Source organism: Pseudophryne corroboree, chromosome 1 (genome assembly GCF_028390025.1).
Source record: "Pseudophryne corroboree isolate aPseCor3 chromosome 1, aPseCor3.hap2, whole genome shotgun sequence".
Taxonomy (NCBI): Eukaryota; Metazoa; Chordata; class Amphibia; order Anura; family Myobatrachidae; genus Pseudophryne; species Pseudophryne corroboree.
Window position 1 is genome coordinate 778913324 of NC_086444.1, and position 18890 is coordinate 778932213.

Consider the following 18890-nt stretch of genomic DNA (forward strand, 5'->3'; position numbering starts at 1 on the left):
AAGCGGGTTAAAGGCGCTTCCTTTCTGCACAGAGACAAGGGAAGAGGGAAAAAGCTGCACCAGACAGCCAGTTCCAAGGATCAAAAATCTTCCCCCGCTTCCTCTGAGTCCACCGCATGACGCTGGGGCTCCACAGGTGGAGCCAGGTGCGGTGGGGGCGCATCTCGGGAACTTCAGCGACCAGTGGGCTCGCTCACAGGTGGATCCCTGAGTTCTGCAAGTAGTATCACAGGGATACAAGCTGGAGTTTAGGGGCGACTCCCCCTCGCCGTTACCTCAAATCAGCCTTGCCTGCTGCCCTCGAGGAGAGGTAGTACTGGCGGCAATTCACAAGCTGTACTTCCAGCAGGTGATAATCACGGTACCCCTCCTTCAACAAGGCCGGGGTTACTATTCCACAATGTTTGTGGTACCGAAACCAGACGGTTCGGTGAGACCCATTCTAAAATTGAAATCCTTGAACACTTATATACGAAGGTTCAAGTTCAAAATGGAATCGCTCAGGGCGGTTATTGCAAGCCTGGACGAAGGGGATTACATGGTATCACTGGACATCAAGGATGCTTACCTGCATGTCCCCATTTACCCTCCTCACCAGGAGTACCTCAAAATTGTGGTACAGGACTGTCATTACCAATTCCAGACGTTGCCGTTGGTCTGTCCCCGGCACCGAGGGTATTTACCAAGGTAATGGCCGAAATGATGATACTCCTTCGAAAAAAGGGAGTTATAATTATCCCGTACTTGGACGATCTCCTTATAAAGGCGAGGTCCAGGGAGCAGTTGTTCGTCGGAGTAGCACTATCTCGGGAAGTGCTACAACAGCACGGCGGGATTCTGAATAGTCCAAAGTTGCAGCTGGTTCCTACGACGCGTCTACTGTTCCTGGGTATGGTTCTGGACACAGAACAGGAAAAAGGGTTTCTCCCGGAGGAGAAGGCCAAGGAGTTGTCATCTCTAGTCAGAGACCTCCTAATACAAATACAGGTGTCGGTGCATCACTGCACGCGAGTCCTGGGAAAGATGGTAGCTTCTTACGAAGAAATTCCATTCGGTAGGTTCCATGCAAGGATCTTTCAGTGGGATCTGTTGGACAAGTGGTCCGGGTCGCATCTTCAGATGCATCGGCTGATAACCCTGTCTCCAAGGGCCAGGGTGTCGCTGTTGTGGTGGCTGCAGAGTGCTCATCTTCTAGAGGGCCGCAGATTCGGCATACAGGACTGGGTCCTGGTGACCACAGATGCCAGCCTTCGAGGCTGGGGGGCAGTCACACAGGGATGAAACTTCCAAGGACTATGGTCAAGTCAGGAGACTTCCCAACACATAAATATTCTGGGACTAAGGGCCATTCACAATGCCCTAAGTCAGGCTAGACCCCTGCTTCAACACCAGCCGGTGCTGATCCAGTCAGACAACATCACGGCGGTCGCCTATGTAAACCAGCAGGGCGGCACAAGAAGCAGGATGGTGATGGCAGAAGCCACAAGGATTTTCCGATGGGCGGAAAATAATGTGTTAGCACTGTCAGCAGTGTTCATTCCCGGAGTGGACAACTGGGAAGCAGACTTTCTCAGCAGGCACGACCTCCACCCGGGAGAGTGGGGACTTCATCCAGAAGTCTTCAAAATGATTGTACACCATTTGGAAAGGCCACAGGTGGACATGATGGCGTCCCGCCTCAACAAAAAGCTAAAAAGATATTGCACCAGGTCAAGGGACCCTCAGGCGATAGCTGTGGACGCTCTGGTAACACCGTGGGTGTACCAGTCGGTGTATGTGTTCCTTCCTTTGCCTCTCATACCCAAGGTATTGAGAATACTAAGAAGGAGAGGAGTAAGAACTATACTCGTGGTTCCGCATTGGCCAAGAAGAGCTTGGTACCCAGAACTTCAAGAAATGATCTCAGAGGACCCATGGCCTCTGCCGCTCAGACAGGACCTGCTGCAGCAGGGGCCCTGCCTGCTCCAAGACTTACCACGGCTGTGTTTGACGGCATGGCGGTTAAACACCAGATCCTAAAGTAAAAAGGCATTCCGGAGGAAGTCATTCCTACGCTGATTAAGGCTAGGAAAGATGTGATCGCAAAATATTATCACCGCATATGGCAAAAATATGTTGCTTCGTGTGAGGCCAGGAACGCCCCAACGGAGGAATTTCAACTGGGTCGATTTCTGCACTTCCTACAGTCAGGAGTGACTACGGGCCTAAAATTGGGTTACGTTAAGGTCCAGATTTCGGCTTTGTACATTTTCTTCCAAAAAGAACTGGCTTCACTGCCTGAAGTTCAGACTTTTGTTAAGGGAGTGCTGCATATTCAGCCCCCGTTTGTGCCTCTAGTGGCACCGTGGGATCTCAACGTGGTGTTGGATTTTCTGAAGTCGCATTGGGTTGAGCCACTTAAATCCGTAGAGCTAAAATACCTCACGTGGAAAGTGGTCATGCGGTTGGCCTTGGCGTCGGCCAGGCGTGTATCAGAATTGGCGGTTTTGTCATGCAAAAGCCCTTATCTGATTTTCATATGGATAGGGCGGAATTGAGGACTCGTTCCCAATTCCTTCCTAAGGTGGTATCAGCTTTTCATGTGGACCAACCTATTGTGGTGCCTGCGGCAACGTGGGACTTGGAGGACTCCAAGTTACTGGACGTAGTCAGGGCCCTGAAAATTTATGTTTCCAGGACGGCTGGAGTCAGGAAAACTGACTCGCTATTTATCCTGTATGCACCCAACAAGCTGGGTGCTCCTGCTTCTAAGCAGACTATTGCTCGCTGGATCTGTAGCACGATTCAACTTGCACATTCTGCGGCTGGACTGCCGCACACTAAATCTGTAAAAGCCCATTCCACGAGGAAAGTGGGCTCTTCTTGGGCGGCTGCCCGAGAGGTCTCGGCTTTACAACTTTGCCGAGCTGTTACTTGGTCGGGTTCAAACATTTTTGCAAAAGTCTACAAGTTTGATACCCTGGCTGAGGAGGACCTTGGGTTTGCTCATTCGGTGCTGCAGAGTCATCCGCACTCTCCCGCCCGTTTGGGAGCTTTGGTATAATCCCCATGGTCCTTACGGAGTTCCCAGCATCCACTAGGACGTCAGAGAAAATAAGATTTTACTCACCGGTAAATTTATTTCTCGTAGTCCGTAGTGGATGCTGGGCGCCCATCCCAAGTGCGGATTGTCTGCAATACTTGTATATAGTTATTGCCTAACTAAAGGGTTCTTGTTATGAGCCATCTGTTAGTGAGGCTCAGATATATTTCATACTGTTAACTGGGTATAATATCACGAGTTATACGGTGTGATTGGTGTGGCTGGTATGAGTTTTACCCGGGATTCCAAATCCTTTCCTTATTGTGTCAGCTCTTCCGGGCACAGTATCCTAACTGAGGTCTGGAGGAGGGTCATAGAGGGAGGAGCCAGTGCACACCAGGTAGTCCTAAAGCTTTCTTTAGTTGTGCCTGCGGAGCCGCTATTCCCCATGGTCCTTACGGAGTTCCCAGCATCCACTACGGACTACGAGAAATAGATTTACCGGTGAGTAAAATCTTATTTTTAGCGGCAGTCCTGTCAGCATCAGCCACATGGTTGATGCAGCAAGAACCCCAGGATGTATCTTACATGTATTTTGCTGCATGTATGACACCCGAGAGTAAGTGTCACAAAGTTTTTCAGGAATAACTTTCAATTTCAGTTCACAACACAATGCAATTCAAGACATATTACTTGTAGCTCTCTCTCCTAGGCCCTCATTCCGAGTTGTTCGCTCGGTATTTTTCATCGCATCGCAATGAAAATCCGCTTAGTACGCATGCGCAATGTTCGCACTGCGACTGCGCCAAGTAACTTTGCTATGTAGAAAGTAATTTTACTCACGGCTTTTTCATCGCTCCGGCGATCGTAATGTGATTGACAGGAAATGGGTGTTACTGGGCGGAAACACGGCGTTTCAGGGGCGTGTGGCTGAAAACGCTACCGTTTCCGGAAAAAACGCAGGAGTGGCCGGAGAAACGGTGGGAGTGCCTGGGCGAACGCTGGGTGTGTTTGTGACGTCAACCAGGAACGACAAGCACTGAACTGATCGCACAGGCAGAGTAAGTCTGGAGCTACTCTGAAACTGCTAAGTAGTTAGTAATCGCAATATTGCGAATACATCGGTCGCAATTTTAAGAAGCTAAGATTCACTCCCAGTAGGCGGCGGCTTAGCGTGTGTAACTCTGCTAAATTCGCCTTGCGACCGATCAACTCGGAATGAGGGTCCTTGCTGTTAACTCAAGAAATAACTATGAATAGAACATGCACATCTACAAAGCAGAAAAGTACATTTAAATATTTACAACTTATCACACTAAAGGCCCGTACACACTGGTCGATGTATCGGCCGTTCTCTTGAACGGCCGATACATCGCGGGACCGTCGGCCAGTGTGTACGGGCGATACGTCTGTGAACTCCATCGTTCACAGACGTATCGCGTCGGCCGCGCAGCACAGCCGACAGCCAATATATCTAACGATATAATGGCGCGTCGCTGTGTGTGTACAGGGCGGTTGGCCGACCGCCCGTACACATGCTGCGGCGGCCGGCGGTGATTGACAGGTGAACTGGGAGGGCGCGAGCGCCCGCCCGCCCAGTTCATGACGTCAGTCCCCCGACGGATCGGGCTGTGTGTATGCACAGCACACTGCCCGATCCGTACATAGATATATCTGCAGATCAATTGATCTGCAGATATATCTAATAGTGTGTACCCACCTTAACTTGCAAAGCAGAAACAATTACATATAAGGAAGTAAACAGTTGGGGCCCCATATAGGCCTGGCGACAGGGGGGGTCAAAGGGGACACCAGTATTGGGAACCGACGGTGAGAGGGCTCCCGAGGGTCATGTAGACAAAATAGCAGCACCAATTAATGTTTCTCTATGGTGCCTGCTCCACCTGCACCAATTAACTAAAAAACTGGTTACATGTCACTTGGTGCGGTCCCGGCGCAACATCAGCGCTGCAGTAGCTCTTTCGTCTCTCTTAGCATGAGTGCACACAACCTCCAGTCACAATGTAATAGACTCGTCGGTCATGGGGGCATTTACAGACATTAGCAGCCCACAGACCTCCCCGCTGTCTACAGACATGAGAGACTCACACTTTGGCTTTGGTGAGTCACTCCTGGGTCCTGGCACCATCACCACAGCCTGTAATGATTTTTTTTGTCAAAATCACTTCAACTATGGGGTGTATTGAATAACTGTCGTAAGCTGCCGTCTTGTCGGAAATACGTCAGCTTCCGACAGAAATAGGTCGGAAGGGGTTCCGACCTATTCAATAGGGGCTGATTTTTTCCGACAAGTCGGGAATTCTCGACTTGTCGGAAAACACGTGGATCGGCGGAATAGCCGCCGATCCAAGTACTTCTGTCGGAAATGGGGTCAAATCCGACAGGTTTTGGCCCCCCTTTCCGACAAACTCAATCCGACTTGAAAACAAGTCGGATTGACGTGCGGAGACAAGCGGTGCTGCGGGCGGCTGGGGGAGCTGAGATTGACGGCCGGCGGGGCACCTCTCTCCCTGCAGCGCCTCCCCCCGCTGCCGCAGACATGTGCCCCTACAGCCAGCTCCTCCCGCCGGCCCTCGATCTCTGCTCCCCCCGCCACCTGCAGGCACCTCTCTCACTGCAGCGCCTCTTCCCGCCGCCCAAGACATGTGTCCCCGCAGCCAGCTCCTCCCGCCGGCCGCCGATCTCTGCTCCCCCCGCCGCCCAGCTTACCCCCGCCGCCGTCCCACATACGCCCGCCACCATCTGCACCCCTGGCCGCTGTCAGTGCATCCGCAGCAGGACAGGACACTGTGTATGGCCAAATCCGACAGTCGGATTTGACCGCCCATTGAATAGGGGTTGTCGGAATAGATCTGACTCTTATTGAATATACCCCTAAGTGTATATATGTGTATGTACATATACATACATGTATATACTGTATACATACACATTTATGCTCATACGCACACATAAGTGCATATATGTGAATTGTACACAGTATATATGTATACATATAATAGACATATCATATACTGTATAAACACATGTGTGTATGTATATATTGTATTATATATATATATATATATATATATATATATGTGTGTTCATTATTACATGTGTGTATCTGTATGCAGGGATGTTTAGAGGAGGTGGGGCAGTGATAGCAGTGTACAGGGCCCCAAGATTTCAGTTGCCGGCCCTGGCCCCATATTACCGCTGTCGGTTATATGCTGAGCGGTCTGTGTTAAGGTCGCTCAGCACACATCTATATATATATATATATATATATATATAGTTTTGTGTGCACTTAAAGAGTCTCTTCCTGAGAACAATGTGATTTGTGAGTTAGATTACAAAGTAACAATCCTTCTGGAGTTGTGCAGCATCAATATCTATAGACTATTTCTAGTTGATGCTGGGCAATACCTGAAGTCTCAAACTTGTATAACTACTGGCAATAGCTCGTTGGAAGTATTCTATCTACTTTAAAGCTCTGTTTCCTTAACCACTTAACTGACGATTTATTTCCCCAAAAACAGCCCCGAAATTGTCGTTTTTTTTTAATGAGTGAATTAGGTGAAGAACATGAATTTAACCCTATCCCAAATGATTTTAGTAAAAAAAAAAAAAGAAGAATCCCCCCCCCCAAACATCAAACCATCGATCGGAACATTGCGACCATCGGAACATCGGGAACATGACGACCATCGCGACTTTAGATTTTAGTTCCCGGACATCTGCCAAGTACACAGGGGGGGGGGGGGGGGGTTCTGGGGGTGGCTTGGGGGGTTGTTTTACCCTTACCAGTGGCTGCTATTGTCTGCAGCCACTGGGGGTGGGGAAATCCTGCCATGCTGACCGGTCAGCAATGATCGGCAGCACGGCAGACACAGGGGGAGAGTGCAGGGAGGCAGAGGGAGGAAAGTTTCTCTTCCCTGCCGCTGCTAACACAGTTTATCTGACTGGTTGCATCCTGTGCAACCAGGTCAGATAAAGCACTTGCATGCCTGGCAAGTGGTTAAGGAAAGCTGCATTGCCAGTTAAGGATCATAAGCTGTGTTTCTTTAAATTAACTGTCTTTTTCAAGTATCTGGGCTACCTCAAGCTGAAATCACATGTAATACTTGAGTAAAGGTGAGTACACACTGGAAGATATATCTGCTGATCAATTGATCGGCAGATATATCTATGGACGGATCGGGCAGTGTGTTGAGCATACACACTGCCGGATCCGTCGCGGACTAACGTCATGAACTGGGCGGGCGTGTACACCCGCCCGCCCAGTTCAGCTGTCAATCACTGCCAGCCGCCACAGCATGTGTACGGGCGGTCGGCCGACCGCCCCGTACACACACAGCGACGTGCCAATATATCGGTAGATATATTGGCCGTCGGCTATGCAGGTACCTGGGGCGGGTCTGGGATGCAATTCCCCCTGGATTGGTGGGGCTGGCCCGCTTTGTGGTAGTACACTGCGAGATCTTATTTAGCACCCCCTTAACACATTTATTAATCCTTCTGGTCTTTTAATTACACTTTCACTAGTATATCCATTTTTGTATATAGATTTTGTTTTCCTTTATTAACACATACTAACACTTTACCTTCTCGCATTGTGCTGCCCTGGGGTTATCTGGCCTTTGCCAGTTTGTGAGGTTCTGCACCCCAGGCCCAGACCTAGAGTTAGGGACCACCAGCATCTGAGGAGCCTTGTCGGGGCCTGGTGGCTTATCATACGTTTGCAAACTGTATGTAACTAAGACCTCTGGATTTCTATTATATGTATGTATGTATATATATATATAGTCTTTCATGTTTTGGTACAGGTAAAGCTCGGTGTGCTGGGGGACACCAGGGGTTTATCCACAATGTATTTCTAGCCAGACTACCCCCTCCCTTTCATGCACCTGAACTGTATTTCCTAATTGATTTGAGTAACTTACATTTTGTTCTGTTACTTAGTACTGCAGCTGGAATGGATCACTGTTTTCAGGGTTCTGTGGGGTGATTTTCTAAAGACCTCTCCTGTGTCCCAAAAGGGGATGTCTGTTTGTACCTGTGCAACAGCTGCTGTCTCGCTCGTTCCTCCACTCCACCTCACTGGAGTAATAGGCCCTACACACTTAGCAAATTCACTTAAAGATGTGAACGATCTCCTTCATTAATGAACGAGATATCATTCATATCTTTCAGTGTGTATGCACCAACAATGAACGATGCGCGGCCCTGCGCTCATTCATCGTTGGTGTTGGCTTGTTTAAACATGCAAGCCAATATGGACAATCTCATCCATATTAGCATGCAGTGCTGTGGAGCTGGGTGACGGGGGGAGAGAAGAAACTCTCAGAAGCAGGATTGCCTGCACATCATTGACTTCGGATGCAAAGATGTGGAGGTATGGCTTCGGGTCACGCGAGCGCAGGATATGAAGATGGTGACTAAGGGGGCGGCTGTGGCGCAGGCCGCGGCGGCGAGTCAGTTTCGGCCCGCGGTTGAGGCTCCACCGTGCCGCCCTTGGACCGCGGCCCGTTCTCCGCAGCAGGGCGCCGGCGAAGGGGAAGTGTTTCGCGTTCAACAATTCCACGTGCCCCCTCGGGCAACGGTGTCGTTTTCGCCACCTTTGCTTACGATGTAACGGATCGCACCCTGCTTCCAATTGATTCCGCAGGGGGGGGGGGGGGCGACCGGGTGCCAGGACGGCCGCGGGCCCAGCCGGAAAAACAGCTGGGGGGCTTGCCGCTAGTTAGGGCGCCGACCCCGGTTCGTTTGGGGGCCATGCTAAAATGGTCGGGGTGGTACTCAAACACAGACGACGCAAAATTTCTGCGGGAGGGTTTTGCGTCGAGTTTTCGTTTACCAGTGGTGGGGGGATGTTTTGGTTCGGGCCGCCAGGAACCTGCAGTCTGCTCGGGATTTCCCCGACGTGCTTCGGGAAAAGGTTGAGCAGGAGGTTCGCCTGGGGAGAATGGCGGGCCCCTTTGCGCTGCCGCCTGTCGAGGATTTGATTATTTCCCCGGTGGGGGTCGTGCCCAAAAAGGCTCCGGGTAAGTTCCGGGTCATTCAACATTTATCTTATCCATCTGGGTCCTCGGTGAACGATGCAATTTCGCCGGACTATTGTTCGGTGGTGTATCAGTCCTTTGAGGATGCTTTGGACATGGTTCGGGGCTGTGGCCTCGGGGCCCTCATGGCTAAACTGGATGTTGAATCGGCTTTTCGCTTGCTCCCCTTTGCACCCGGAGTCGTTTCGATTCATGGGTTTCCGCGTCGGGGAGGAATACTTTGTAGACAAGTGTCTGCCTATGGGGTGTTCCATTTCGTGTGCCTTTTTCGAAAAGTTCCGCCTTTTTACATTGGTGTGTGGAGTTTTCTTGCGGAGGTAGCAGGATTGCATATTACCTGGATGATTTTTTGTGCGTGGGGCCCGCGGGTTCTCCTCGCTGTGGTTTCCTGCTGTTTTCGCTGCGTGCCTTGTTGGGGCATTTTGGCGTCCATGTGGCCGAGGACAAGACGGAGTGGTCCCTCTCCTGTTTGTCCTTTTTAGGTATTGAGATCGATACGGTCGCGGGGGCTTGCCGGCTGCCTCAGGACAAGGTTGCGAAGCTTCGGGAGTCCATTGCGCAGTGCTCGGAGTGTCGTAAGGTGATGTTTCGGGAGGCTCAATCCCTCCTAGTCCTGTTGAACTTTGCCTGTCGGGTTTTTTGTCGGAAGTTGGAACGGTCCACGGCTGGGGTGTCCAGGCTGCACCATTTTGTCCGTTTCTCGGCTGAGATTAGGCGGGACCTCGCTATGTGGGTTTCGGTTCTGGCGGATTTCAATGGTGTGCTGATCTGAATGGCCCCGCTCATTGACAGTTTCGACCTGCAGTTGTTTACGGATGCGGCGGGCTCGTCGGGGTTCGGTTGCTTGGTGCACGTCCTCATGGCCCGAGTCTTGGTCGCGGGAGGGTCTGACTGGCGACCTGTTGTCGCTGGAGCTTTTTCCCATCATCGTGGCCTTAGAGGTTTGGGGAGAGCGCCTTCGCGATCGCAGTATTATCTTCCGCTGCGATAACTTAGGGGTCGTGCACGCGGTTAACAACCAAAGAGCTAAGGCCCTCCGGGTGTTGTCGCGACTCGTGCTGACTTGTATGCGCAGCAATATTCTGTTTAGGGCACAACACGTCCCCGGGGTTGATAATGGAATCGCCGATGCATTGTCCAGGGGGCAGTGGGATAGGTTCCGTTTGCTGGCCCCGTAGGCTGATTCGGCAGGTTTGCCCTGCCCTTCTTATGTTTGGCAGGTCATCATGGCGGATTGGAAGGGCTAGCAGAGCTGTCTTTGGCTCCGTCCACTCTCGCTGGATACCGTCGGGCCTGGAAGGAGTGGGAAGACTTTTCCCTGACCAAGGGCCTAGAGGTACGAGGGGTCAGAGCTTGTTTCTAGATTTCGTTTGGCAACTCTTCGTAATGGGGAGATCGAGGGCCATGGTGTCTCGATACCTCGCCGGGATATCCTTTTATTCTAAATTGAAGGGTATGCCGGATTTTACGAAGAGTTTCCTGCTGGTGAGGGCGCTTAGAGGTTGGGCGCGCTCGGCACCGGTCCCTCCTGATGGTCGGCGCCCTATTGATGCATCCCTGCTTTCTTCCCTCTTGGTGGCGGGGGTGGCGGACTCCGTTTTGAAGCGCTCCTGTTTCAGCTGGCTTTTTCCATTCAGGGTTTCTGAGCTGGTTGCGGCTTCTAAGAAGTCCGAGGCCATGATGCGGCGCGCAGATGTTGTCGTGGGTGTGGGGTCCGTGCTGTGCAGGCTGCGCCGCTCCTAAACTGATCAGATGGGTAGAGGTCATTGGATCTCTTTGGCACCATCGGGTGGTGAGGACTGTTGTCCGGTGGCGTTGGCTAGTCGGTATGTGGAGGTCAGGCCCTTGTCTGAGGGGTCTTGGCTGCTACATTACGATGGGTCGCCGACGAAGTACCAATTTACATGGATGATGCGGCACTGCCTGTCCAGTTTGGGCCTCTCCCTCGGGACTTTAGTTCACTATCCTTTAGAATCAGGGCCGCCACTTCCGCAGCATCTGCAGGGCGCGCTGTGGACGAAATTAAGGCTTTGGGCCGCTGGAAGTCGGCGGCTTATAAGCGTTACATTCGGCACGCTGTTGCGTAAGCGAGTTTGTTGCTACTAACATGTTGTTCGTTTACTGCGTTATGTGTTTCAGTTCAGTGTGTTCGTGCTGTTTTGTTTGTCTCCCCTGTCCTCCTTACTCGGATGGCTAACTACTCGCCACTGCTGGCAGTGGGGGTCTGGAGTGCTTCGCAATTTTTTGCCTTAACTGACGAACTAATTTGGCTTAATTCATTCAATTCGGCTAATTGGCATCTAATTAGAAGTTCCTCTGCAGGTTTTTACATTTCACCTCCAGCCGAGTTATTCTGTGTTCCCCCCAAACCCCCCCCCTCGCAGCTCTAACTTTCCCCCCCCTTTTTTGTTATTTTGTTTTTTCCTTTTGTTTCTTTCTGTTGCTTCGATTGGCCTGAAGCTTGTTCAAGAGGAAAGTTATAGTCCTCTATTCAATTTTTTCTTTTTGGCAGATCCTCATTCTGATAGTTGGTTCCTGTTCTGGGCTGGGTTTGGTTTTATCTCCCATATTCACATTTGTTTATCTGTTTTTTCCCTTTTAGGTTGGCGGGTGGATGTGTGTGATGTGTAGGTGATTGGTCATTCCTATGTTTATTGGGCAGCCAATTTTTTGGCTACGGAAGGGGCTCCTTGCTTTGTGGGTTCGGATGATGTGCGGTGGATAGGTGTGCGTGGTATGCTTTGGCATGACCTGAAAGCGAAGCTTATGGAGCAGGTTCGGCGGTTTGGCATCCCCAAACTGTTGGTGATTCACTTAGGAGGGAACGACCTAGGTAGGAGGAAGGCAGTGAATCTTCGATTGGCCATTATTCAGGATCTGCAAGTGATTTCGGGCGCTTGGCCAGGCTGTAGGCTTATCTGGTCTTGTATGGTGCCGCGGTTGTGTTGGCGTGGAGTGGTGGATTGTCGGGCGATCGATGTGGCTCGCCGGAAGGTGAATGCCGCAGTGGCTAAGTTTGTGGTGGCCCATGGCGGTGCCGTGGTTTGGCATCAGCGGATCAAGTTTCGGTACTTCTACTTGTTTAGACCTGATGGTGTGCACTTGACAGGACAGGGACTATCTATGTTTTTGGAGGATCTGTTTTCGGTGGTTGGTTCGGTAGGTTAGGGATATGGTGGCGGTGCGTAGTTTCTGTGGAACAGAACTTCGCTGTTGGCGGGAAAGAACGGCAAGTTAACATTTGTTGTATTAAAGAGTGGATTGGAGGTCGTTTGGTTGTTAATTTTTAGGTGCGCTCTCCTTCGCTGACTGGTTTTACATCTGCTGGACCGCCTGCACGGGTGGCAGCCTCATCACCTTCACGGGTGGGTAGTCAGGATGGAGGTTGAGCGGATACCTAGTTGTTTGTTGGAAGGTTTACGTTAGTTCTTTTTTATAAGATAGTTATCTATGGGATAGGGTTGTTTAGCCGTTCTTTCTGGCCACCATACTTTAGTTTAATTATTCACAGTTAATGGTTCACTTAAATAAATAGCTAACAATTTCTGCCAAATTCAAGTCTCCGTGTCATTATTTATTATGATTAAGTGTTAAGATGTTATAGTTTATGTTACGGACAATCCTCAGACTATATGAGGTTTAGGAGAACGAATTGACAGAATACGAGAGGAGTGGGTTAAACCTCAGCTAGTCTGGGGGCAGGACGGTAAGGCATTATGGGAGTTTTATTGTTAGCCAATAGGAATGAATGTTGGGGGTAGGTGGAATGGGTTCTTAAGCCTGAAAAAGGGGCTGGGTCAGCCTCTTCTGCTTTTGTCGTCCCACCCTCCCTCCCTACTGGTGGTGTTTGTTTTATGTTGTTGCGTTGGCTATTTTCGTGCTGTGGGTTGTCACGGCTTGGTTGTGGCGGGAAAGAACGGCAAGTTAACATTTGTTGTATTAAAGAGTGGATTGGAGGTCGTTTGGTTGTTAATTTTTAGGTACGCTCTCCTTCGCTGACTGGTTTTACATCTGCTGGACCGCCTGCACGGGTGGCAGCCTCATCACCTTCACGGGTGGGTAGTCAGGATGGAGGTTGAGCGGATACCTATTTGTTTGTTGGAAGGTTTACGTCAGTTCTTTTTTATAAGATAGTTATCTATGGGATAGGGTTGTTTAGCCGTTCTTTCTGGCCACCATACTTTAGTTTAATTATTCACAGTTAATGGTTCACTTAAATAAATAGCTAACAATTTCTGCCAAATTCAAGTCTCTGTGTCTTTATTTATTATAATTAAGTGTTAAGATGTTATAGTTTATGTTACGGACAATCCTCAGACTATATGAGGTTTATGGTTTCATTTTATTATTTTGAAGAAAAACTGTTATTTGAGTCACTATAGTGTTACTGTAATGATAGTATGTTTTATTGATGTCACTACAATATTCCAGAAAATATTTTTAAACTAGATTTTTAAACGTTTTGTGTTTTATTATGTGAATCATAGGCCTAATATGAAAGAAGGTAACACAAATCAGGCGATGTTTGTATCTCAAAAATTAGAGCTGATAGGTGAAAATTAATGTTATATTTGAAATCAGCACAACAAATATACATAAAATCAGCTCACAAATCGGCACAAAAACGTGTTGGGCTGTGTAATAATACTTACTGTAGTCCTGAATGTACTGTACATGATACACACCCTTTTAAATATAATATTAATCTTATTAGATAAGACTGTGTGAACCACTTTGGGACTCACATATGTACAGTATGTGAAACTATTTAATGACAATAATACATTTTCTAGACTCGCTGGGGGGAATATTATATGGTGTGAGAATCAGAAAGTGAGAGATTTTGTGAGAGTTCTCCTGTTTTTTTTTAAAGTGGCAATCATTTACATGGCAAAATCAACTCTCACAAAAATTCTCACTTTCTGATTCTCACTCTATTGCATTCTCCCCTTGCACCAGTTTATCTACACTTTGGGTCCAATTTAGATCTGATCGCTGGACTGCGTTTTTTGCTGTCCTGTGATCAGATAGTTGCCGTCTACAGGGGGAGTGTATTTTTGCTGTGCAAGCGTGCATTCTTATGTGTAGCAGAGCTGCTCGAAATCAGTTTGTGCAGTCTCTGCACAGCCCAGGACTTACTCTTCAAGTATGATTGAATCCTGCTGATCGGGGACGGAGCTGAAGTCAGACACCCTCACTGAAAACGCTTAAGCCCACCTGCATTTTTCTGGACACTCCCTGAAAACGGTCAGTTGCCACCCACAAATGGCCTCTTCCCGTCAATCACCTTGTGAACGCCCGTGCGAATGGATCCTTCACACCATCCCATCGCTGTCCGCCGATGCCCATTGTAGATGTCCGATGCGCATAGCGGCTCAGATGCATGTGCAGTTCGGATCTGATTGCCCACTGTGCGAAAACACACAGCAGCGATCAGATATGAATGACCCCCTTTGTTACAGAACCCTGCATTCTGAAAGTCCCTATGTAGAAATCTTGCATTTGCCTATGACTTGCTTGTATTTTTCAAATATTTATTAATTCATAGTTGCTGGGAAAGATGCAATCATGCTTTGCAGCTTTAGGCAATGTTAGCTTGTTTTTACATTTTGCCCAATGACTGCAGAAATTACTCACAAGCTGAGTCTTCCATATCCGAAGATCTGATATCTGAAATATTGCGAAAGCCAAATGTTTGGCCTAAGATAGTGACACCGCTGCTTTCTGATGGTTCAATATACACAAGCTTTGTTTCATTCACAAAATTATTAAAAATATAATTTAAAAAATTGCCCTCAGGCTATGTGAATATGACACATAAATGCATTTCATATTGAGACTTGGTTGCCATTCTCAAGGTATCAAATTACGGTAAGCAAAGTTTCCAAGTCACATAAAATCTGAATTCCAAAATACTTTTTGGTCCCATGCATTACGTGAAACATAGCGGTGGTTTGCCTGCAGGCTGCGTATGCAGGGGGGCTTCCACTAACCCGCGATTCCGGCAATAAGATTTAAATTGCGATCGCATTGCTGGTGGCGATTAGCATGCTGGGCGACCTTGGCCTGTGCTGGACGGTCCCCAGAATGCAATCATTAGCAGTTGCTGTTTTCCAAAATGGTAACTGATACTGAATCAGGTCATTAGTCTTTTAATTAAATACAACTTTTTAACCAGATTAAGGGGTTAATTCAGACCTTGTCGCTGCTGTGCATTTTTGCACAGCGGGCGATCAGGCCTGTACTGCGCATGCATATGCACAACAATGCGCCGACGACTGCACCGGAAATTGGTGCATAGCGATGGGATGGTGAGAAAAAAAACAATCGCAAAGGCGATCGTAAGGTGACTAACAGGAAGAGGCCATCTGTGGGTGGCAACTGACCGTTTTGTAGGATTGCCCAGAAAAACGCAGGAGGAATCAGGCGTTTTGAGGGAGGGTTTCTGACGATTAAGCAGATTAAGTCCTGGGCTGAGCAGAGACTGCACAAACTCATGTTTGTGCAGCTCTTCAACAAATGCGATCGCACACCAGCACACAGCAAATACCCTCCCCCTATAGGCGGCGACTACCTGATCGCATCCTAGAGATCAGGTCTGAATTACCCCCTAAATCACAAACACAACCGCACACTATGTGCTAAAACATCTATGTTACTAACTGCTTATTAAGCAGTATTGAAATAACGCTTCCTTGCTTGTTTCATAGTATCAGTTATTACCTTAGCAGTATTTAAAGCGGCACCATATCCAGTAGCAAATCCACAGCCAATGATGCAGACTTCATTTGGAGCTCGATCATCCACTTTGGCAACACACATGTCAGACACAACAGTGTATTCCGTAAAAGTGCTTGTACTCATGAAGTGGTGAATCGGTTTGCCTTTACAAGTAAACCTGCTCGTTTTGTCTTCCATCATTCCTGATAATCCGCCTATGCTGTTAGGTAAGAATATTTTAAGAGATCAGTCAAAGGTTCAACACAAGTCATTATATTTTGAAATTAAAGTTGGATGAAAAATGTGTAAAGTTGGATGAAAAATGAAAAATATAACAACTGGTGTGTAACAATATACTAAGTCCTACCTAGGGTGAGGCCGGTACCACTGTCCAGGACGCATGGCTTTGGCAACACCTCTCTTCTGCTTGTATAGTGCCTGCAGAGAAAATGTGTTGTGTGCATCCAAAGTGCAGCTCCCTGCTCCAGGGCTCCTTTTTTATGAATTCGTTACATCACAATCACTGTAGGCTGGAGAGTGGTGGAGGGCAGCCCAGGGCACATAACTGCCCTGGAAACATAATTAGTAAATAGCATATGTGCGGTGCTTGATTGATTGAGCTTGACTCCAGTAGCTAACGCCATCATCAAATGGAGTAAGCCCATTCTTACCTGTTAAACGACTCTGGCTTCAAAGTGCACATGTGAAATACCTAGATATGTGCGCCGGACCATTTTAGCTAGATTTGGATTTGGCTCTGATTCATTGTTTGGATTTGGATTTGCCAAACTGCCGGGACTGGTTTTGTATTTGTATTTGGAGTTTTAAAAAAGAATGGCAAAAAAGGTAAAATCACTTAATTTTGGGCCTTTTTTTGTTCCCAGAGTATTTATAGATCTCAACATCATTAATTTGCAGTCATTTCCAGTCAATTTTGACCACCTCACTACTTGTGATATTGTTTGATACTTTGATACAAGACAATTTTTTGGAAGGACTACCTCTGATCTCTAATGAGGAGGCTGATGATAAGGGTATTAATTACATTACAATCTTGTAAAATAAATTTTGTGAACTAGCCGCAAATTATGTAACATGGAGGAGGTGCCTAGATGGCCTACGACCCAACCTCTACTGACTTTGGCCTCACAAATGGAGCAGATGCCTTTCCAGACATTGGTAGGATTTGGGTATAAATAGCTAAAATGGACACCCCTAAATATTCCTCAGGAATGTTTGATGGTTCTGTATGCACCATTTCTTCTACTGCTTTAGTGGTTTTATTTTTCTTTTGACACCTCTCCTAGACTCTGAGTGAAAAGTTCTTGCATTGTCATGAAAGGCAGAAGAGGATGCCTCATTGACTGTTGCAGATACACCACTCAGAAATAAAGGCTAAGTCCTGAGCCTTTCCTTGCCACTGCATGTGGTGAATGGCATGTTGGCAATTTTATGTTTTACTGCACCAAACCTTCACTTTATATGTCTTTTTCTGCAACACTGTATATTGGATTTTTGACTTTAGATGCCCTGAGTTAAACGTGCTATGCCCTTGAGCATCAACTTTAGAAGATGTTGTTGCTGGACTTACATCATCGTCATGACTGGTGGAAGCAGCTGCTGCACTAGTATTTGGTTGCTCTTCTCTAAACTGGTAGTTGCCAGTTGTCATGTTGCAGATCACTATGTGGATCACAGGTTTTTTTAGTTGCACGTGAACAAAGCACATTTGAGTAAAACGCACCAACCAAGTCCAAAAATCAATAGATATGTATGTTTTATTTTTCTATTTTAAAACTTGCAGCTCAGTTCGAACTGCGCAGATGACAGGGCTTATAGATGCACATAAACTAAGTGCAGACCATGGAGAGCGCACACATGAGAATAGTATAAAACAACCTTTACTAAAAATACATCTCAATTTAAAACAGCAAGTGTGTTACAAAGGATCAATTTACAGCATAAATAGACTGGTCTCTCTGCTCTGTCTCTGATCATCCAGTAGACTTGCTCCAGCCCAAAAGCAGATGACATTATTTTGTCCAAATCAGTATATATATATTTCTATTTTTAAACTTGCATCTCGGTTTGATCCGCGCAGATCACAAAGCGTATAGATACACGTGAACAAAGAGCGCTTGACTAAAGCACACCAACCAACCAGTACAAAAACAATAGATATCATTTTTTTTATTTTCTATTTTTAAACTTGCAGCTTGGTTTGAACTGTGCAGTCACAGGGCTTACAGATGCTCATGAACAAAGCGCACTTGAGTAAAGCACACCAACCAACTAGTACAAAAACAATAGATATATAATATATTTTTTATTTTTCTATTTTAAACTTGCAGCTTGGTTTGAACTGTGCGGATCACAGTGCTTATAGATGCATGTGAACAAAGTGCACTTGATTAAAGCACAGCCAATACAGCAGAGTACAATGCAACACATAGCAGCATACTGCGTGCCCCTATATACACAATCACTATACTGCACAGCCACAATTAGTCTGGAGTATAATGCAGCATGCAGCTTGCCCCTATATACACTCTCAGTATACTTCACAGCCACTTAGTGAAGTCTGGAGACTCTGGAGTCTGGACACAGGACAGCCAAAACAGCAGAGTATAACAAAGCAAACAGCAGTGTGCATTGAGTGAAGTTATGCTGAGTCCCGGCCACAGCACCTTACAGAATATGGAACCCAAGTCCTGCATTTGAATTCAACATCGAATCAGAGTATGGTGGGAACACCTGAGCCACAGCTCGGGTGCACTCGGATTATCAATATTTGGACCGGCTTTGATTACAAGTAATCCAAACCACTCATCTCTAGAAATAACAATGCTGGAACGATACCTAGCATTCTAAGCTTCTACCAGAATTGTTTGCAGTGAAGGTGTACTGTAGCTGTAGCTTAATCTGGACTACTGCTTATGTGAGCAGCTGTCTTGGAATAGGGGCAATAAAAATAGCTTGTTACTATGTCAAATTACAGCAAGTTTGATTTAAAAGTTGTGCTGACAATTTGTATTTCTTCATAAAAAATAAAGGTCCCTAAAATGGGTTGGGTTAGGGTGACC

General features: G+C 47.4%; 1 protein-coding gene across 1 annotated transcript in view; it reads right to left on the reverse strand.

Moving 5' to 3' along the window:
* The window catches only part of LOC134910162 (NADP-dependent alcohol dehydrogenase-like), a 61553-nt gene that overhangs the window by 28772 nt on the left and 13891 nt on the right, over positions 1-18890 (reverse strand). The window contains exon 5 of the mRNA XM_063917886.1: positions 15811-16027. Coding sequence (XP_063773956.1) covers positions 15811-16027 — 217 coding nt within the window. The remainder of the gene's footprint in view (positions 1-15810; positions 16028-18890) is intronic.